At 40.9% G+C, this 22,955-nt stretch overlaps 1 protein-coding gene across 3 annotated transcripts in view; it reads right to left on the bottom strand.

Moving 5' to 3' along the window:
* The window catches only part of Nbea (neurobeachin), a 532,117-nt gene that overhangs the window by 53,252 nt on the left and 455,910 nt on the right, over positions 1–22,955 (bottom strand). For all 3 annotated transcript variants that reach the window (XM_032898369.1, XM_032898367.1, XM_032898366.1), the window contains 3 exons: positions 13,883–14,023; positions 10,186–10,305; positions 1,262–1,414 (listed from right to left, as the gene is read on the bottom strand). In XM_032898369.1, coding sequence (XP_032754260.1) covers positions 1,262–1,414; positions 10,186–10,305; positions 13,883–14,023 — 414 coding nt within the window. The remainder of the gene's footprint in view (positions 1–1,261; positions 1,415–10,185; positions 10,306–13,882; positions 14,024–22,955) is intronic.

Raw genomic sequence — 22,955 nt, 5'->3', positions numbered from 1 at the left:
GGGATAGGATGATTATAACAGCAATGATTCCTAAAAGTGAAGTATATCAAAAGACAGGATATTTCTTACCGAAAATACAGCTGTTGCTAAGAGAGAGATAGGAAGCACAGTGTGGGAAGGGCAGAGCGAGCTGCACCTTAGGACTGTGCGTGTACAATGCCTACAGCAGGCAGAGAGGCTGGAAGGCAGAAGGTCAGAAACACAGTGGAGGCTGTAGGTAGGTTAGTGTTGCTGGGTGGGGTGGGAAGCTGGGAAAACAGGGTAAAATACTAACAAGTTAGGGGGCTTCTTTATGGAATGACAAAATGCTACCAAACTGACTGTGGTAAGAGTTGTACAGGTCTGAACAGGCCAAACCCCACTGATGTTAAACTAGTCAATGTGGGGATCATTCACCAGTGTGCCAATTATGTATCAGTAATACTCTTCCCAAAATGGGGACGCCATGATACACGACTCCTATTGTGCTGTGTGGAAATTGTGTGGCTTCTGACTCAAAATCAACTGCCAAATGAGGAAACCAGATGTATGCGACAGACGAAGAGACTCAAGAGAGAGCAGACAGGGCTGAAGATGTGCTTGTAAAGCCTCAGTCTTCACTGTCATGACTCGAGAGTGTTAGCACACTACAGCATGCCACCTCTCCCATGATAACCACACCAAAATGAAAATCTCATTAGCTGGGGAGAATATACATAAAATCCCCACATGCGGACATATTTTAGATAGGTATTTGAACACCGGGACCTCTGTCATGTGTATTTTAAAATGCTGTAAGATGGGCACTTTCTTCCAAGGTAGGTACATTACAACCTGAGACTTGTGTTTTCCAGCACAAACTTTCCATATATAAAACACTCCAAGCTTTCTCCTCTCTTGAATATCTCCATCAGTGAGAAGAGTATGTAGGCACACTTGTTGAAATAGGCAAGAATAAGGGAAGGACATTTATTTCAAACTGTTCAAAATGAGCGACATTAGTCAGCACACACTTGTCCAACTGTCTCCTCCTGTGGGAACACACAAAACTGGAATATCACCCCATCAACCCTCCTCAAAGAAGTCTGCTTTATAACAAAGGATTCCATCAGAAGAGTACAGCAGAATTCTGTCACCGCTTCTTAGGTTTTAACCTTGTATTTACAGATGTTAAAGACACTTGGCAATAGATAAACAAACAAACAGAACAAAACAACCCCTACACACACATAAAACATGTGAACTTCTTCATTCTTGTTCTAGTGGAAACCAATTTCCTTACCATCCTGTTGATCCGCACAAAGTCTTCTGGCTTCTTGGCCCAGGGGGGTAGGTCCACATCATTAACCAGCACTTCATCCTCCCGCACGCCCAGATGGTACCCATTACTGTTGACAAACATCTCTGGTAGGTAATAGAACTCTGGAATAAGTTCCTGGGCAGAAAAAAGATGTAGCTCATTAGCTAGTTGATTAGTAAAATCAGTTGAAGGAGATGATTAACTTTTTCCAACTATAAAAGGAGACAAATCTTTGACCTAATTTTAGCCCTTATATGATCCATTTAAAATCAATTAGGTGTCCAAGAAGATGAAACATTTCTTTTACACAGTTCACTTTATTATCTTTTCTTTACTGTGAATCCTGAGAAAGGTACACAGGCTGAGGGTCGGCGTGCCTCAGTAGTAGAGAGAGCTCTTAGAACACTGAACAGGCCCTGGGTTCAATCGTTAGTAAAGCAAGTAAACAAACAAACACAGTGAGAAATGAGTGCAAAGTAACAGCAGTTTACACAGCAGTGCTATCGGACGAATGTATGAGCTATAACAAGTACACGCTGCTTAGGGACCTTCTGTGCATCTTAACAAGTCACCCCAGCGAAAAAGTCTCTGCCAGGCCTTGTTAAAAATAAATCACAGTACTTGCTACTTTTGATTTTTATTATTGTGCCAACTATAATACATATTTATAGAATTCATCATTTTACTTTTAAATTTTTAAATATTTGTATCCAGTGCTGAGGTTAGAACCTTGAGCTTGGCACCTGCCAGGCCAGCACTCACCAGTGACACCCCAGCTCCAATCAAGTTATTTAACACACACCACGGAGTACAGCAGGACTCGTGCTTAAAAATCAAGTTTCAGTGTAACTGTGGATAAGCTAGATATAAGGATGAGTCACTTTACTATATGTGCATAGCATAAATACTTGGATTCAAGATGACCCTGAGTATCAGTGTTAGGTTTACACGTCAAGCAAGATGGTAATTCAAGTTGTAGGATTCATGCTTACAGAATACTGCCTGAAACAGGAATCTTAATGTGGTCACCTCCAGAGATGCATAGGGAAATGTAAAACCACCAGATAAGAAGTCTTCCAATAGACAGGGCCTAAGTTTTCTAAACACATATACCCAGGGGCTTTTCCTGTTTGCATCTTCCATTAAAGGTGACGCAACTCTTCCATCCAGTGTCTATCTTAGCAAGACCCTGTATGAATCGGACTGAGACTGAGTCTTCTGACTTGTAAATGACAAGGAGGGAATAACTATATTCATTTTCTCTGGAATTACAGAAATATAATAGGTTTACATAAATGAACTTTCTAGATAGAAGGAGGTAACTTTATTAAGAATCAGTTTTCTTACATTAAACCATTTAGGTAGAACTCTTTCTAAAACCCAGTATATATTTCTCAGACATTTACTTTTTCATGGAGCAAAGGTTTGGGTATCAGGTGTATGATGAGTCCTGGGAAAATGAGTCATGGCCCAAGTATCTAGCAATTCAGTCAGGTCTAAGGGCTGAGTTATAAACAGTGGCTATAATGTAAGACCATCATCCTCTGAAAGGAGAGGGCAGAAAAGAGAGCAGGGAACTCTGGGTGGGTCCAGAAACACTACATTGGTAATTACAGGGAGAGGGCAGGAGACCATCTCCTAATGGAGAAACTTGAGTGAGGAGGAAGGGTAGAGGATAGTGGAGATATATATATATATATATATATATATATATATATATATATATATATGATCAGAGAGGCGAGGTGCCCTGTGGGGCGCCTGGCTAGGTTGTTTGACAACTAATTTTCAAGAACAATGGCCACGACAGAATACAGAAAGACCTGGGTAACAAGGCCAAAGGGCGTCTTGGAAGGGAAGAGCAGGGGTGCAGTATGCCTAAGCACCAAGCAGGAGGAACAGCAGGAGGGCAACAGCAAGGTGCAGACCAGGAAGAGTGCGGAGCAAGGCCACACTGAGAGGCTGAGAAACGGAGAATTCCAGTTAAGTTATATGTGAGATAAAATTTCAAAGAAGGACCTAAATAAGAAGGAGAAAGAGAAGGGGCTAAATGAGAAGCTGATAGGTGAACAGACATGAGCCATGGAGTGAGCCATGGTAGTGCTGTAGTGTAGGTACAGTAGAACGGGTGGGGCCACAAGCGGGCCACTCCCCACAACAAAGCACAGCACAGAGGCAAGGGCTGTGGTCCAACAGTCCTGAGAGCTGGGGTGGGAGGGCGACACAGGAAGTCCTGATACCAGGGTCTGGAGGATAACCCTGTGGCAAGGACCTTCCCTTCTCTTCCTCATTCAGCCTAGCAGGATGTGCTTGTAACTGGATGTGCTCCTAAAGCAAACTGTTACCTACATTGCTGGAAGGAGCAGTGAGAGTTTGAAACTTGAAGGAACTGCTTACATTTCCAACAGTGGCGATGGTCACTAGACATAGGTGGTTTTAAGTAGGGATCATGAAATGTTTGACTTTGAACAGCTTACTGGCAAGGTCACAGAGGATTTAAAACACTAGAGTAATTGTAATAGTCATCTGGACAAGAAATTGGGGGCATTTTAGTAGTCCTGATAGAGAAGGAGGAATAAAACTACAGAAGTCTAGGGAGAAGTAGCTGATACAGCAGATAAAGTTTGAAGTTTTATGTCTGTTCACTGCTTTAAAAAAAGATTACTGAGAAAGCAGAAGGCTAGCTCCCTGAGTGATGCAGTGGAGGGAAGGTTAAGGAGCCTACATCCTGAAGTCCTTTCAAAGTACCCAAATGAACCCAAGGAACTGTCTAAGCAGAATCCTTCAAGTGACCAGGGGTGTATGGACAAGGTACTATGAAGGATAAGGATGAACTAGTTCTGGCTTGAGACAGGGCTTTTAGAAACACAAAGGTCTATATTAAGGTGGCAAAACATTCTCAAAATAAGATGCAGGCTCAAGTTCAGGGTCAACTCTAGAGTAACCAATAAAACGTAGCTGCAGGGTGAAGCTCGAATCAAGGATGTAGCGGGTCTCCTAGGAGCTGTGTGAAGAATACTGAAGGTGGAAGCCCCAAATCTGCATAGCTACACAGTAAAGTCTGTGCATCTTCTGGCACAGCCTCCTGTCTCAAAAGATTTGAGTAATTTTTTTCCTAATACTGAACTACGATTAAACATACAGAGTAGCTGCATGATTTTGTAGCTGCTGGACCAATAGGCAAAGGGACCTTGGCCCCACTTCCTACAAGCAAGCAGGCCAAAAAGCATTCGACTGCGAAGAGAGGCAATGAGTTTTGAAAAAGACTGACTCACAGGGCAAAGCCAAGGCCCCAGAGGATTGAGAGAGTCACGGGGGCACAGGGAGCAGTGAGCCTCAGACAGACAGCAGCTGAGCAGACCTACTGGCTTTGGCCTTCTTTCTACCTGCCTGTGTGAGGGCTTTTGAAAATCTCCTGGTGTCTGGGGAACTCTTTTCCAAAGCAAGCTGCTTTGAGCACTTAGGGAGCCAACCAAAAGCAGGGCACAGCTGCCTGGCTTCTATACAGACATGTTAGACAAAGCTCACCAACGAGGGTAACTGGCCTGCTCACTGCACACACCCTCACTGCTGTTAAACAGTGTCTATTTAAGGAAAAATCCAAGGAGTTTAAATCTTGCTAAATGAAAAACAGTACAGAAAGACACAGAGTATTATTAAAGAAATGGCAAAGTAGATATTATAATAGGCATTTTTTGTCTGCAAATGTGATTTCTAGTTTATTTTAACAGCTATACTAAAACCGCATGGTACAGTTAATAGTAGTATATGCGTTCTGTCAAAAATAGGAAAGTATCTTCAAACACAATTTCTAATTTATAAGCTTATGACAAGTTCAAGCTGCTGAGAAATTGAACTGGAAAGTATGTCTTAGGATGATAGAAGACCACTATTAACACTATCATAATTGTGTACCTAGTGCATCAAACCTGACATTTCAGTTTAATATATTTTGCTGAGAGCCGTACCATTTTATGGCTTCCTGGTGAAATCAAATCTAACCCAGACGTTTTCACTTTCCTAATATAATTCACTGTGAGGTTTTAAAGCTGCCAGCGCTTTTCTATCCTTTTCCCAAAAGATTGATGCCTGGGCATCTGCTAATTCCACGAGAGCTCGTAATGGGTCACTGAGGCAGTGTGAGCACCTCCATTAACTGCATTAATTTACACTATGTCACCTTAATGACACTGTGTCACAGCCACCTTTTCTAACATCTATATAGCCATTCAGAAAGTAAGGGAACAACTTGGGAAGGTATTAAGGAAAATTAGTGTAAGAACATCTCTAAGTGGAATATCTCTGCTAGCAGGGCATGGCTGAAGGAAAGAAATTTAAAATCAAAATACAATTTGACTCCACTCCTGGGGCCTCTCCTCAGAAGTCACTTGGGCAGCTCCCCTTCCTACCCAGCTTGGGTTCATTAGCACAGGAAGAGACTGACATTGATGGAGAGAGACAGAATAAAACCATCTACCACATTCTCAGTCTTTCCTGCAAGGTTGTCTAAGTTAGTAGATAGTGCAGAGATAATTTTCTTCTTTGGAAACAAAAGCACATTTCCTTAAAAACAAATCAGCTGCTACATACAGAGTAGAGACAAGAAATAAAAATCGGTGCTCCACCAGTTAGTAAGATTATTATTCTTAGTAACTCACTCTTCCCTGCTAAGTAAGTCATTATTTTAGAGTGAAAAATGCCTTAATCAATGTATGAAATCAACTTAAAAAAGTTTCAACTCACCACTAGTTATTTTTAAAGACTCTGTATATTTTAACATTTTGTCATAAGACCCACATTCTGGTGCTATAACAGAAAACATCAGGACACATATGCATATATGTGATTGGTAACACACATGCACATAAATATACATAGGACAGGAACCTAATACATTCTTATATGCACACATATGCACACAAATACATACTATACAAACTCACAGGTGTGAACACACACGGAATGGAATCCACATTGCCTGCTATTTCTTTTTCTTTTTGATTTTTTGAGACAGGGTTTCTATCTGTAGCTGTGGCTATCTTGGAATTTACTCTGTAGACCAGGCTGGCATCAAACTCGAGAGATCTGCTTGTGTCTGTCTCCTGAGTGCTGAAGTCCTGCCTGGCTTCTGTCTGCAATTTCAAAGATTGTTTTCAACCATTCAGAGGGCACAAGACCAAAACCCAAATAGGCAAGCAACATGTGTCACCTTTTGGTGAATGAGTACAGGTAGTGCTGTGTAGCTGTGGAAAGGCAGGGGCACTCAGAGGTGGTGCTGCCCACCAGGTGCACTTTCTCGAGCAGCAGCAGTCACACTACTTCTTAGGACAGGATGACTTGCTGGTGGGGAAGGAACAGTGTAACATATGGCTTTAGGGAGGGAACTATCATCACTGCCAATGATGGTTTGATAATATGTTTAAAACTTAAAACACAGATGGCCTCGAGCCACTGGCACATTATTAAGAGTCAGCCTTTGCGAATACATACAAGGTACACAGAGCTCCATCCCGGGATGCTCTCTTCAGCTCTGACCTTCACGATGTGAACTGGAGACACTTCAGGGTGCAGAAGTACATTTCTCTCTGTGTGTGAACATGCAGGTTTCCTGAAGGAGACCCGGGAATATACACCCACAGTATGCAAAGGAAAGGTGCTGGTCAGGGAGAACTGACAAAGCAGTCTACATATGTCAAGGCAGTGAAATGCACTGCTTCTAAACCAATTAAGTGTGTGGTAGAGTATTGGGGCTGGGGTTCAGTATGGCTGCCCAGCATGGGGTGGGGATGGGGGTGGAGCGTTTAGTGACTGAAATGCAACTTGCTGAGGTGTCTGTACTTAAAGCACTGACCCAGTTCCTAGGATAGAAAGGAACGTTGAGAAGTGTGTTTACAGCAATAAATTACAAAAACGTATGTGGGCATGTGAGGAGGGACTTCTGAGTTAAGTAAAATGCTAATTCTTTGTTGTTATGATGCTGGGAACGGAGAGGGTGCGTTTTCACTTGAAATAGTTTGATAAAATAAGGATACAGCTCTGGCTTAAGATGGCAGGCTTCACTTATATAGAAGAATATTAAACTTCCATACAAACTGCCCTTCAGGTGATTCTGAAAACATGAGGTTGAGGTACTGCGCCCATGAAGTGCCTTCTAGCTGCTAGTTTTTATGTTGTTCTTCAGGTGTCTTAAACACGAGTAGGCCTCCCTGATTTCCTCAGCATCAGTGTGAATGATGGTCTATGGATATTTTAGATTAATTTTTTAGAGAAGTAAATTAAGGCTGTTAGATGGGCTACAACATGTAATTCAGCAGGGCTTTAGGTAAAACCCTTGATTCTTCTAAATATGAATGCTCTATGCATAAATTAAGGCTGGCTCTCACACACACACACACACACACACACACACACACACACACACACACAAAAAAAAAAACAGCAACAAATAAAATGTGGATGTGCTACATTCTGCTCCCACTTCCTTAGTGATTTGCTGTAAGAGAAGTGAATGCAGAGCTTACATGCACTCAAACATCTTCTCTGTCTGTGGACACTGCATTGCAGCCACAGATATGCAAATCAAGCAGCTGAGTTTAACCGGCTCCTTTCTGAAGGACTAAGCCCTAAACTCAGTGATACCGGACAATTTTGCACTGAGTGGCAGTGGAAGGGAAAAGCTCTATAAAGAAAATTAAAATTAAAATGAGAAACTTTACCTACGTAATTGATCATGTGATCTTACTATCAGAAAGGGAGAGAAAAGAGAGCACATTTTCCTCATGCATCAATCAAGACCATGTAGTCCTTTTCTTTTTCTTAAAAACAGAACACAAACGATTAACACATGCTTGTATTTAATAGTAGTTAAGGTGTACCAACTGGACAATTGCTCTGCTCTCTTTTTGAGCACTGTGTGTACTGGTTTAATCTAATATGTATTGTTGCACAGTATCCCCAGGCAGTCAAGTAAAGGGTAAGGCTGTACAGAAAAGTCTGCATTTTAAATGGTCTGGTCATTAATGCTTTATTAATTGCCCCAGGCTACACAAACCCAAAGCTGGGCCAGATATAACACTGTGACACAGGAGGGTCAGACCCAATTCCTACTGTGTTTTATGCAGTGGGCCAGATACTGAGTGAACGGCAGGAAGGGCGAGCTACAGCAAGCATTCTTCCCTCCTGCTTATGCCATGGGGAACGGGTGGGGTGTTGAAATAATGAAAACACCTTAATGGACCGACACTGAAAGTCCTGAGTTACTTTTTTGATGGTTATTAATTGGAGTTACTGGTTATTAACAAAAACTGCAGTGCCAGGTATGGAGTACCTTCGTACTAGTTATTGGTTACGGAAAGCCCAGATGCTCCTGAAACAATGCTTTTGCCGTTCTTCTTAGTGGTGCACGAGAACTAGATGATAAGATCCAATTGCTAAAGGCACCATGTACCTCGATTGTTTGCTATAGAGAAATCAAGCTGCAACTGGGCTGGAAGCCTCCTTTGGATGACTTTCAAAGTGCCAGAAGATGCTATGTGGGCTGATGGGAAAGAAATCTGGCTGGGAACCCTACAAGTTACAATGCCAACCTCATCCATTGTAAGGCCCGGCTCATTTGGGCAATGGTAGTTACAACACTACTCTGTATTTAAGGCCCTCACTTATTCATGTGATTTTATGTGCGGTCTCTGTCCCACTCTAGCCTGGGCTCCCCCCAAAACCCACAGAACCCTGGTAATTTTTATTAATAAGCTGTAGGCACTCTGCTAGGCAGGTTCTGAGCCGATCCACCTTGTTCCTTGCCAACTGAGTCTTGCTCTGTTGCTCTGCTTCATGTGTGTCCTCTGGGCGATTTTTTCTTGGCCACATGCTCATGGTCCATCCTGCGTCATGGAGACCTCCTTCTCCTACCTCATTCCTTTTCCTCATGGTCCCTGCCTGAGACCCGCTACTCGATCTCAAGTCCTGCCTTCCTCTCTATCCTGCCCAGTCACAGTCTAGTTTTTTATTAACCAATCAGGGATTACTAGGGAGCATTTTTTTTTAAACAGCACATTTGTCAATAAAATGCCCATGTCAAGACTGCAAACTTATTTTGAGTCACGGAGCTCAGCATCTGAATACAGAGCATACAAGGCCAACCCCAACACTCACTACAAGAAGTAGTCCATATCTGGTACTATAAATCTTCCCAAAAGCCCACAGTGAGGAACGAAACTCTGTTGTTTAGCTAGTGTGTCAAACTACCTTCTAAATGCATGTTTATATTCAAAGATTATCACTCCAGCCTTAATCAGAGAAACCTCTCTTTCCGGTAAGCTTCCAGGAGGCAAAGACTCATGGCTGTACAAGGTGCTGAGGAAAAGTGAGAGTTGTGCTTGCCTTAAATAAGGCATTTCTACCATCCCTCTAAGGCTCAGGGAACACTGTGGAAGGGACATAGAAAGACAGGAAGAACCAGAAGAAAGGGGGAAAGACTGTGAAATATCAACTTCTAGGTAATTGTAGTCATGAACTTGCAGAGATAACCAATGGCAACACCATGTTTGCATATGAATGGGCCATCAACAGCCAGGATAGAGGAGGGTCTCAGTGAGCCTTACCCTCACTGCTGAATCATTTCCTATGGGTTCAAGAAAAGAGGGAAAATAATTTCTTTCTGTTATGTATCCACTGTTGATCACCCTACCAGGCTTCAATGGATATTCCCAATATACCAGTCACACAGATGGCCCTGGTTAAACTAAACAGTCATACAACAACAACAAAAATGACAGATTTTCTTTAAGATTAGATGTAGTATACAATTTTAGTATGCTGGAGCAAAGCTGTACTGATATATATTACTTTAAAAATAAAATTTTCAACAAATTTTAGAGTTCTGTGACTATGAATGGTAAAGTCTATACCTTGACATCAGATGTATCCCTCTGACTGGTCCTCCATGACCTTGCAATGGATGAGAAGGTTCGGTCTGGATGGTCAAATTTCCCATCATTTGCATTGAGGAAGAAGGTGGTGAATGGCTCCTAAAAAAGAAAAGAGTCAGTCACTGGATCATTTGAAACACAGCTACAGTCATTTCTTTGTTAAAACAAAACAAAATAAAAACAAACAAAACCTCCAGCATCTCTGAGGCCATCTATAGGAAGAAAAAATCCAGAGCCCTGGGTAAAGGCCTAGACCAAGATGTCAGATGTAGGTCTGGGCTGACTGTGCCATGGCAGACCATTGTTCCACTGCCTGGCATGTCCTCTGGCCTCACTGGCAGGTTTTTACTCTGCAAAGTGATGAAGTACCTTACTATCTCTCTGTAAATGGTTCTCATAGCATTTAAAAGGGAGGTTTTCTTTCTTTCTTCTTCCTTCCTTCCTTTCTCTAATAGGCACAAGCATTGCAAGGGCAGCACTGCACTGCCAGGTCCTGTCCACCCCTCTTCCTTCCCCCTTTCTAAACCGTTAGATCAAATTCCTAATGCTAGCCATAAAGGTCTATTCCCTTATTTGGCCACCTCCTTATGCCCAAATAAAACTCCAAGATACAACTCTTAAAACACCAAGTTCCAGCAATCAAAATTCATTATTTGGGTATACTGGCTAACTTGTCCAAATCAGGACTTACCAATCTCCTAGCTCAGACCTCCCCCCTTCTCATCAATGCCTTCTGCATCAATGCCTGCTGCTACATGGACTGCATTCCCCACTATGAAATTGTCTCTTTCATCACCTATTTCACCTCCAATACTCAACTTTAACTCCTAGTGCATAAAGATTCTTCGTGCCCTAATCCGTTGAATAAGGGATGGACTAAAGTGAACACAAGACCGGACAATTCCAGTACTCTGTGACTGGTGCTTTTGATTAGCGTGTCTATCAATCAGGACGTCTCCTATAGCAGGAGCCCTTGGTATAAAGCACCACGACAGCTGTTCTGCAGTTTTAAGGTTGAACAGGAGACATTGCTTTTGACATCATTAAATTTGCCTCCAAAACAGATAAATAACATTCATTCTCACTAAGAATTCCTTAGGTACCTACAAGTAGAACAATGGCAGATGTGTATTTCTGGGGCATATTTAACCCTTTACTCTGAAACTGATGATGGGGAGGATCAATGACAAAACATGGTGTAGACCAGGGAAACTGGTTACTGAGGGATGTACTGGTCAGTGAGTACTAATTATATGATGACTCTGGGATGATGTCTCCAGTCCAGAAAGGACAAAAGTCCGAGCACATGGTGCCTCATATATTAGTTGTCATAAGAATCCCATTGTGGAATGAGGCTCCTTCCTCATTTGTCTAGCAGCCATTAATGAAACAGTCTTCCTAGAGCCTGGCAAGTCAGACAAGTGACTTCACTGGTAGCTTGCATAAAAGAATGTTCTTAATTTAAAGTAATGAAGTATGTAGCTAATTATCATTTTTATGCAATTATCATCATTGACATAGTATACATATTGACTGATAATGAATTTAATGACTTCAGGTCTAAAAGTCTTGAAAGGTAGAGGACAGATACTTATTTTAATATGTGTTATATTTTATGAATAGATTCTTAGTGACACAAATTATAATGCATTTTCTACTTCATAAAATCCTCAGGATAAGAGTGAAGAAAGCAGGTCTCCCTCGGCCATCAGTTGCATGCTCCCTAAGCTGTTCAACCACAGAACTCCAGTACCTCGCCTCTGACAGCATGCCGTGAGGCATCTGAGCTAAGTGACTCTTCATAAAAGCCACGCTATCCATGTTGTCTAACACAGCAGCCAACAGATGCTATATTGTCCTAAAAATATAGCATATTACTTGAATTCCAAACAAGTTAAAATATTAAACATTGCATAAGTAATTTTTTATTGGTTACATGATCAAAAAGTAACATTTTTGGTATGCCAGGTTTAAATTTATGAGACTAATTCCACTTGTTTCTTTCCCTTTTTCACAAGGGTACTAGAAGCCATGAAACAGTCAGCCAAGGGGTTTGCTGTGAGGCCACACTGCTTTGTGTACAGTGGACAGGGACGATCACTGTAGGCCCTTACATTGTCCTGTGTTCCATCCACTGAACAGCGTGTCAGCCAGAGGACTGCTTGTGCTTTGTGATTGGAGGAAAGATTTATCTTACTTGGAAGAGAAAAATATTTTAAAAAAATCAGGAGGTTGAGGAGAAGTGTTTTTCTTTTAATAAGTTTTGCCAGTCAGCCTCCAGATTTGACTAAGTGACATTCACAGAAAACACATAAAATCATTTTAACTATTTCAAGATGCAATCAAATATTACTCTTATTTAAGACAACACAATTGATATGTTTATTATTATTGTTTTCACACACAGTTCTGGACTTTCTTCCGTTTCTAAGAGACCTGTGTGAGCCCCACCCCCAGCTCCTAAGGAGTGGCTAGACAAGGGGGTGGCATCACAGACGCTGATGAGGTATGAAAAGGTCTCTCAAGAGTCAACACTTCTGGTTTCAGTGTTTTTGAAAGTGTGTTTATGTTATGATTCTGGGGGCTTCTTGTGCCCTGTAGGTGGACTACCTTAATGTCTTGTGCAGGGCAGTTCTTGGCCTACTTAGATACAGCCACGTTTTATTTTTGGCTCAGCAAGAATAAAGCAATCAGCAAGTGGGAATTTACAGATGCCCTATCCCCCTCGATTTTAGGCCTATGCTTCCTGTACTGATTTCTGTTTGCTTGCAGCTCATTTATGATGTCAATAATGTCAATAATGACTGGAATTTTAGTTTTATGGTCTAATCACTGGTGACCTGAGAAATGAACTTATCAGTCATTTTGTTTTCCCATTTCTGAATATAAATCAATTAAGACCACCTTTATGGCTGTGGCAATCAGAAATCAGCTACCCTAAATCTTGAATGGTTAGTTCTGTAGTCTGCTCAGTTCTCAGAATTCATGAATTCCGTGGGGGAACTCAGAGGGCATCTTCTCTCACCTGAATGTGAAGGGCACTCTGCAGGAGTGCAGAATCTGACTAGCTGGGCTTGGCCACTAATTATTTAGGGTCTAAAATACAGTTAAGATGTTTCTTAACTTCAAACTTCATACATTTAAGCTGAATCTTGGACAGATGAGACTAACTTAGGAACCTCGGCCTGAAAAGGAGATCATACCTTTTTATCTTTACTTCTGTATGGAGTTGGTTCATCTTAAGTAAGGGTTGGGTTTGTATCATCAATATATTAGCTGATCTAAAATTAAAAATGTACACCAGAGGGTCCTTGGTGACTGACTTGGGAGGACTGGCAGGGTTTGTAACAGAGTACTGCTCAGTTTGTGCTTCCATAGCTTAAAAGTAAGTACATAGGTTTAAGTAACCTGCTTCCTAACCAAATTCTATAAAAAAGATCATACATTAACAAAACAAAACAACAACAAAACAAAGCCAAGTGTGGCTGTGCATATCTGTAATCCCAGCAGTGGGGAGGCTGAGCAGGAAAATCACAGGCTTCATGCTTTCTGGGCTACCTGTTCATTTTCTGTTCATTGGTCTCTCTGGTCATTATAATGAACAACAAAGGTACTTGATTTTCATTTAATTTGCTTACACTGGAGTTAGAGGCAGCTGAGTTAAGACGATACTTACAATTCGAACAAGCCAGGACAGGGCAGAAGTTGCAGTTGAGTAATGTGTGTTATAGTGGTAGGGTGGGCTTTGATCATCTTCCCATGTCTCATAACGCTCTGCATAAAACACTGCCCTCTTTGGGTTCAAAGCACCAATTGGCTGTAAAAAGATAAAAGAAATGTTCTGTTCCATGCAGTAACAGCAAACATTCTAGATGTCTAGACTTTATCCTGAAAATAATCTGGCACTAATGTATGGCTTTTTCAAGGGATGGATGGCTTTTTCAAGGGATGGATTCGATATTAATTACTAATCAGTGTACTTGCTAAAGATATACAGGAACTTTGCACATATGCAAAGTCCCCAGACTTGGCTGTCACTTTAGAAAATTAGATTCCCAGGGTGATTTGGGGGTTTTTATTTAAAATTTTCTTACATTTTTATCATGTTCTTGTACCTTTTCTAGCCTCTCCCAGAGCCTTCCCATCTCCGTACCTGGCCAATTTTATGTTCCTTCTTGTTTTCTCTCTCAAAATAAATAAAAACCAAACCAAACCAAAACAAAACAAAAAATAAAAATCAAAACAAGATGAAAGTGATTATACTTTAACTGTTCAGGTCAAATCAATGTTCTCATGGCTCCTTTCCATTTCCTTGGCTCCTAGCATGCATACTGGAGACCGAACTTGGCAACCATTATTAAGGCTTTCCGTATTGTTATCTTCCCTAAGTTGTGGAACTTCTCACCTTTGCATTGGCTTTCCTGTTTGCCAAGCTCAGTCTCTATTATGTATACTAAGGAGTCAAGTCCTTCAGAGGAAGCACAGTAGAACACTGGTCCTGGTCCAACTGGAGCGCCAATATAATTTTTATGAATTTAAACAGCCAGCCAAGTAAAGACAGGCTGATCCAGAGGACTCAGTAGGTGCTTTGTGAAGTCACTATGACCTGTGCTATCTGAACTGTGGAGGATGACATGGGATACTTTCTTCCCTTGAAAAGCACATGCCTCCAAACTTCTTCACACATCTAAATGATTTCTAGAACATCCTCACTGTATGACATGAGGATATGACTGCTCCAAGGTATGGTTGAAGGGGAGAAAACCATTGTAGGTATGAGGGAGAGTACAGCCATAGGCATCTGGAAGAGTCCAGAGCAGGGCATGAAAGGTGTAGACTAAAACATGGCCAGCAGCATGAACAGGGCCTTGAGAGGAGAGGGGGCCACGTAGGAGGGAGGGGGTGCTGGGGTGGTGGTGGAAGAAAAGAGAGGATGAGAGGAGGGGAGAGAGGGAGAGGGAGAAGGAGAGAGGGAGAGAGAGGGAGAGAGGGAGAGAGAGAGAGGGAGGGAGGAAGGGAGAGAGAGAGATCTTTTAAGAAGTTGGGGTAAAGAAAACCCTTGAGCTAGAGAAGTTCTGGGTAGGGCTAGGGCTGGGAGAGAAGAGCCGCTGGGCCTGAGTGAGCCTGATGCCAGCCTGAGCTTTGGTATGCTAATAAGCACATAGATAATCCTTTGTCCCAGTTTCTTTAGGACTTGACACTCCTGAGTGCAAATAACAAATGGCCTTAGTTCCATTTTCTGTCTGGTTTTGGTTTCTTCATATTGGGAAGTCCACACTTACCATTTAGGCACAAGTTATTGTTTTCAGTTGCATACTGTACAAATAAGTGTTTACACGGAGAGTGAAAATGCTAAGTATATCAGGCTTTACCCCGAAATTTAATACTACTGCTTAAATATGAAGTCCCCCAAAGGCTTAATCTTAACAGAAATCATAGAAAATTAGTGTTTCAATGGGACATATAATGTTACACAAGAGAGAAAAACTCGTTTATAAATTGCTGTGAGCCTTTTCTTTTGGTCCCAGAAGACTAATTTAAACCACACAATGATGTCAGCAGTTAGAGCTGCTAGAATTTCCATAATAAGCTTTTATTTGTAAGGATGCTTAGCCTAAATATTGAAATTATTTGTAAAGCATGTTCCCTTTATGTTAGCCTTTATTATATGATGACCAAGATTAAACCACTTATTTATTTTTAAAAAAGTATGTTTCTTGGTTACAAGAGTATTAATATTTTAAAGTTCTAAAACCATTGATCTTCATTTTTGTGAATCTTAGAATTAAAGTATAAAATTTCTGCTTAAACACTTCAGCCCAATTTTGTGCTGAATTTCAAGTTACCTATAAAATCTTTTTACACAGGTGTAAAAAATGTAGACATTTTGTCAAACATTATGTAAAATTCTCAATATTTAAAAGAAATGTAACTTTTATGTTTGATGAAAGGACAATTACTACCAAGCAGAACAGATAAAAGTTATGTAGTGACCTGGACTAGCCTCTCCTAGATGTGCACTATGTGTAGATGTCTTCCTAACTTAGTGAGCTGTCTGAAAAGAGTGGAGCCTTCTGTCTTCAAAGTGCTGGTGGGTCTTTCAGCTGTAGACCATCTGCCCATAGAGGAGGACCAACCTTATACTGATACTGCTTGTTCCCTAGGACTCTACAAAACATCATGGAAGAAGGAAATAGCCAGTCCTCTAATCTCTTCCAGCCTTTCCTCTCAACTACCCCCCAAAGGATAAAATAAATATTTAAATTTTCTATTTTGCTCATTTCGCTGATGTTGGAGTCATTATGAAACAGCTGCGCTGTATTAAAGTCTGCAAACCTCTCTTCACTACTTAAAATATATTACTGATTTGACATTTAGCCTAGAGAAGCTATAAATTTTGCCTAGTGAAGTTTTCTGAAATAAAGTGTAAACAATTTCATTTATACTTACTACTTTAAAAATTATTTTGTTTCTAGCAGTCAAGAAACAAACTTTTTTTTTAAGAAACAAACTTTTTAAAGAAAAAGAAGCTTCTAGTTGTTTTTGAGAAGATGGCCCTCTTTCTTTTTCAATCCAGAGAGGCATCAGATTCTCTCCTGCCCCTGTTAATACCTGTCTGCCTCTCTACTGATGTGGTTCAAAGTCTGGCATCTGTTTAAAACTTAAGTGAGTATACATGTGAATCCCATATGAGTCTGGCAGATGACTGCGGTTAAAAATTTTGATGAAAACACACAGCTCTATTTACTGAGGCTGATATGTTGTTTAGTCTCCTTTCTCATCCCCGGTGGCATTTAGACACAGCCATTGCTGTACTTTCCACTTCGAGAGCTTAAAACTTGCTATTAGATCTGTTGCTGTTTGGTGCTGTAAAAGGACACTGACATGTCACATAAAACCATGCAGGTAGAGACTAAAATTGTGACTTCTCTACCTATAAAGCCCTGCTGGTTTTAGAAAGGTCAGTAAACTTACATGGCTTTCTCTAGAGCTACTGATATCTCAAGAGAATTAACTGCTATGTGTCCAGACATTCATACTCCTGGTAAAATTGGGCAACGATTGTTTATGTTGCAGCGAAGCACTGCTGTATCTACTGAATAGATGATGTCCCACCCTCTACTTACATCTCTTATATCCACTCCCCAAAGATCCAGGAGAAAAATCTGCCTCAAACCAGAGTGTCACAAAAAAGTTTCTTTTATTAAACAAGTCTGCGACTTTACGGTATGGAAAAATATCCTAATAGATGCTTGCATAGAGATTTACATCATTTAAGGTATTTATCTATTCATCTTTCATTTATCTACTATCATCTGTCTGTCTATCTATCTAAATATATATAAATATATATATATGTGTATATATATATACTCACATACATATAACTGCTGCAAACACACAATAGAACAGGCTGTACTTTGCCTGTATATTTGGGTGAGAATTCTTTTGATATATAATTGAGTGTTTTTCCCATTTTATTTTTTCCTATCTTCTCTTTCTGTTCCTTTAGCCTTGATCTATCAATATTCTCTACTTAAAATCTAAGTTATATCAAGTCATTTTTTTTGTTTGGAATAAGCATCTATATGGTAAGAAAAACTGACTAACAAAATCATCATTAAGGAAATAGTTATGATAAACTAGAGCACTGAAAGGAAGCTCTGGATACAAAGCTGATCTAGTCTGAGTAAGTAGTAAATGTCAACTCAAAGAATGATCAGTTTCATCATAGCACGTTATAATTTTTAATAATTAAAGAGGCTTTCAGGGAAAAACATGTCCATTACAATAATGTCAGCACTTTTTTCTGGTACATCACTAAAACCTGGAAGCGTGCATGTCAAGCTCAAAGTACTGACATTCTATGTATCACTTAAATGTTGCTGTGGGCCACTACCTGCCACTATAACTGCCAAGGGCACCGTATATTTGCATGCCGTTGTTTTCTCATCCACTTCTTAATGTGATTTACACAAGTGTCTGGGGTCTACACTACATCCTTTTGCCTCACTTCACCAGAAGGAAACAGGGACCTGATGACCCCTCTGTCCACTCCACTGGGCTACAGCTTCATGGCTTATCTAAAATTAGGATCTCTGCCATTTTTGTTTTTGTTTTTTCCCCCTTCACAACTGCCTCTTTGCTTCCTATCCTCCAAAGAACCTCAGAAACTGATGGAACCAGCTAGGCATGGAGACCTTTTACGATCAGGCCCAAAGAAGGGAGGACAGAAGGAGGAAGAGAGGGAAAGAGGGAGGAAGGGAGAGAGGAAATATGGGGAGGGAGAAAGGAATGGAGGAAAGACGTAAGAAGGGTGGGAGGATGAAGAGGGGAGGAAGGAGGAAGGGAGCAGAAAGGAAAAGAGAAAAGGAGGGAAGGGTCAGACCTTGCCCTGGCCTATGCCCTTGTGTTACAGATCTCAAACTTAGCGAGCAGCTCTCCAGTTCGGAGATCCAGTTGCTGTGCTGTGCTAGAAACAGCTTGGAGCTGACTCAGCGTGTTTGTTCTCTATGTCTTCTGGGTATTTGCACCTCCTTTCACATCAGGACTTGTGATGTATCTAAGTTATCTCCTCTTTCACTGAAAGAACAGGGCTAGAGATCTATACAAGAGGCCTCCCAGATTCTCATCTCTTCCAGTTTTCTGGTCATGAGCCATCTAACGTCATCTTGAAAACCATCTCATGACAATGCAGGACTCACTCCTACAGGCCCCTCGCCCACTCTTTACATCTATCTCCCTTATCTGACTCATGCTTTGGAAGGGGTTCAGACTTCCTTGTGCAGGCTTCACAGCCAGTGCCTAGTACTAGTGAGGTGACTCATTTTGCCCAGTGGACAGTGCCTTAAATGAAACAGCTAATCTATTCATGTCTGAATTATCAACACCCAGTACAGTGCCTGGCTCTTTTTTGCCGAGTGATAGACACTGTGTGAATAAAGACCTACTAGAATAGAGTTCTATGTCAAACTTCCATGTGGGCATTTTAGACAAAACGTTTAGTCATTAAGCAAGGCAGACAATGAGGTGGATACATTTAGGGTACATGATCAAGGGACTAAGAGCTCTGAGGAATCAGAGAAAAGGGAGTGCAGTGCAGTGACTGAGCATCTGTAAAAAGCACACTCAGTGGGAGTGGGCAGTCACTCCCAGTGTGTGTGGGTCTATCTAGGACCACCTCTCCAACACGAGCAACAGTCCCTCTGCTCAGTCCTCCTTCCTAAATGAACTGCTCCTTTTCATTTTTAGAATAGCTGCTGCAGGTAGGCTGAGCCCTGAGAACCAAACTGTCTATCAGTCTATCCTATGTGGCCACTCTGATTGGCCCATGATAAAATTTGACTGAAAAAACTTGGCTGCTAGTATATGGGAAGAAAGTCCTCTCTGATAGGCTACAAAAGCCTCCTTGCTATACTACTGAGAGCTGGTCAGATCAACACCAGAGCAGGGTGCAACAGCCATGTCCCCATAGCAGGTTCTCACAACACTGACCCAGTCTGGATTCCTCAGAAACAACAGGTCTGTAAAACTGTATCTTTTGAATCGAAGCCTGTTTAATTTGACAAACTTGTCCAAATCATTACTATATTAGTTACTATATTAATGTCAATACAGCTATTTTATAATTAATAATTAAAATTAGTATAGCACTTAATTACTATAGTTATGTTAATACAGTTAAATTATTTTTATTTACTAGACTGTCAAAAATTATCAAATTTCATGACTCTCATTTAAAAAGATTGATACATTTAATACTTTTCCATTTGAAACTTCATCATCAGGCAGGTTATACACTAACCTAATAAAATGTTCACTTTGGATATGTTTATTTATGGAGGGAAAGAAAGATAAGAACTAGGAAGTTGTTACTGATTTCTGGGCTGCTCACTCTCCAGCTTAATCACCCGTACTCCATGTGCACTGGCATTCAGCAACGTTCACACCTCAGCACATGCATTTGCACTGCCACATTTCAAAGCCTCAGGCATTATCACTTCCTCTGTTAAGTGGCATAATAATGTGGGAATCGGTTAAGCCCATCCTCATCTGGGAGTCAAACAACTCCTGTGTTAACAAAATAGATTTTTTTTCCCACTCAGTGATTAAGTGTGTTTTTTGTACGTATATATGTACATGGACGTGTGTACAGAAGACATGTGTAATGTCTTCTGTTCATGTCAGTGTTTGGCTTTGCGATAAAATTATTTCATCTATCAGAAGACACGGCTGGAAAATAAAAAATCCCATTTATACTTTAATGAGCAGAGTCTGTGATTCATGTCAAAATCATGTAACCACTAGGACCTGGAAGTCAAATTCATATGAGTGTATAGAAATAACGGAGGCACTAATATGTATCCTGTTTCAAGACAAATTTTATGAAAAGCTCACATTTCCATAAGGAATATTTATATAAATTGAAGGAAAAAATATCTCCACCTGCTGGTGGCTGCTACTGAAAAGATTGGTCAATGACAGACAATTTTATTTGTCAAACAATAAATACAATCTATAACAAGTGAGATTTGACCATGTGCTGTATAGTTAAAAATCTAAATAAAAACTCTTTTCCATGGTCTTCATTGGTTTCATAAAAATGGCCAGAGAAAAAAATAAGATTATAAATTAGAAGACCCATTTCATTCTGAGTAAATGTATAACTCCAGTTTTAATAAGCACTCAGGGTCAGGGTTTTGGCATTTAAGAAGATAAACAGTTTGCGGCATGAAAATGTATTATTCAATGATTTGTTTTTATCTTACTTGAATTAAAAATGATTTAGTTGAATCAAGTGCTCTTTCACCAGAATTTTTAATCAATCATGCCTCAGATAGAGATACTCAGGGGTGACTAGAAATCTACTTTGTATCCATCACTTTGAATGCCCATTGCCCACAAGGTGTGACAGGAGAGGCTGTCCTAGTTAGTGTTTCTCCTACTGTGATAACGTTTATGACAAAAGCCACTTGTGGAGGAAAGGGTTTACTTCATCTTCCAGTTGCTAGTCTATCACTGAGGGAAGTTAGGGCAGAAATGTAACATAGGAACCTAGAGACAGGAATGAAATAGAGACCAGGCAGGAGTCACACTTACTGGATGGCTCTCTAGGCTTGCTGTCAGCTATCTTTCCTATACCTTCTAGGATCTACCATGGGCTGGGCCTTCCTACATCAGTCATTAATCATGAAAATAACCCACAAACTTTCCTACAAGTCAGTCCAACGGAGGCATTTTCTCAGTTCGGGTTCCCTATTGCCGAATGACCCAGTTTGTGTCAAGTAGACAAACAAATCATCGACAAACCCAAAACTAGTACAGAGGCCCTTCAACAGTGCTATCAATATGCATGCTATGGTCATTTTAAAGAGGAGGAAGCAAGGTGGGAGAGCTTGGAAGCAAGCCGACTCTGTAAGAGCTTGGGCAGAGACATTCTGATGTTCAGGTCTGTTATTCTCAGTTTTAAGACTAATAGAAGAAAACAGCTTCATAATCCTAGGGCTACTTTTCTAAGAATCCAGTAAAAAGAACACACCCCAAAGACTTAGTTTCCTGTGAACTTAGCACCCAGTGCTATGTTCCTGACTATGGAATGGACTTTGTGAGAGCAAGCCACGGGCTCCAGCTCACATCATGGTTACTTACTGCACTTCTTATTTGTGGTGCTGTCTGCATAATCCTGCAAAAACAGTAAGTTAAATGTTTGTCCGCATGCTTTTGTTAGATATTAGATGCTGCTTTACAATATCCGATAGAAAACTTGTATTTTGTTGTTTAGACCTCTGGGAGATATGGCAGACTGGAAGCCTCACGCAGAGTTAGCGCCGCTTTCAGCACTGGTCAGTGAGGCTTCTTTTTCGAGGTTGATTCCGAGACATTTAACTGGTCAGAGCACTGGGAAAGTGAGTGTTCAGCCCTCTGCGGCACAGTTACGTCAACCATCGCCTACCAAGCGTCAGGAATGTTACAGGAGAAAGGACAGGAAGAATGTAAGAACCAGAGAATGAGGACCAGTGCTGTAAAAAGCCGTCTTCTGGAAATGACACGGCCACGGCACTCAGCTAAGTATAGTGGCTATGTTTACATTTACAAGATCAAACCATGCATGCAACAGCGTGGATGAGGAGGGATGCCTGAGGGCCCACTCCTGGCTGAGGAGCTGTTAGCAGGGGATGGCTGTTGTAGAGACAGCAGCTTCCCTTTGAGCATGTGACACCTGGTAGGTTGCCCAGGCTCATGCAGCGCTGATTGGACTCAGTAGCTTATGATAAAGTTAAAAAGAAAAGAAGACACTGAGATGTGTGGTGGAGAGTTCATGGAGTACTGGGGGAGGGAAGGGTGGATAAAAATATACTGAATATATGTATGAAATTCTCAAAAATAAATTAAAAAACACTACATTAATATACAGTAGTAATATATATTTACAAATATATAAAGCAACACTATATATGATATAAAATATTTATTTGGAAAACAGAGCGAGAGAGAGAGAGTTTAGCAGATTAAAGGGCTTGCTGCTAAGCTTGAAGACTGAGTTCAGACCTGGGGCCCCACGTAGTGGATGAAAAACCAGCTCTCAAAGGTGTCCACACACATGCAGTGGTATGTACACAGGTCACACACACATTCATGAGTGTGAAGTAAGACTTGGGGAGAGAGAGGGAGAGAAAGAGCACAAAATCCCTTTATTTCAATAATACCGTTAGACTATTTGAAGAAGATGTGGAAAAAACAGAGGGCTG

Source organism: Rattus rattus, chromosome 3 (genome assembly GCF_011064425.1).
Source record: "Rattus rattus isolate New Zealand chromosome 3, Rrattus_CSIRO_v1, whole genome shotgun sequence".
NCBI lineage: Eukaryota > Metazoa > Chordata > Mammalia > Rodentia > Muridae > Rattus > Rattus rattus.
The sequence above is the reverse complement of the archived record's forward strand: the minus strand, read 5'-3'. Positions and strand labels throughout refer to the sequence as shown.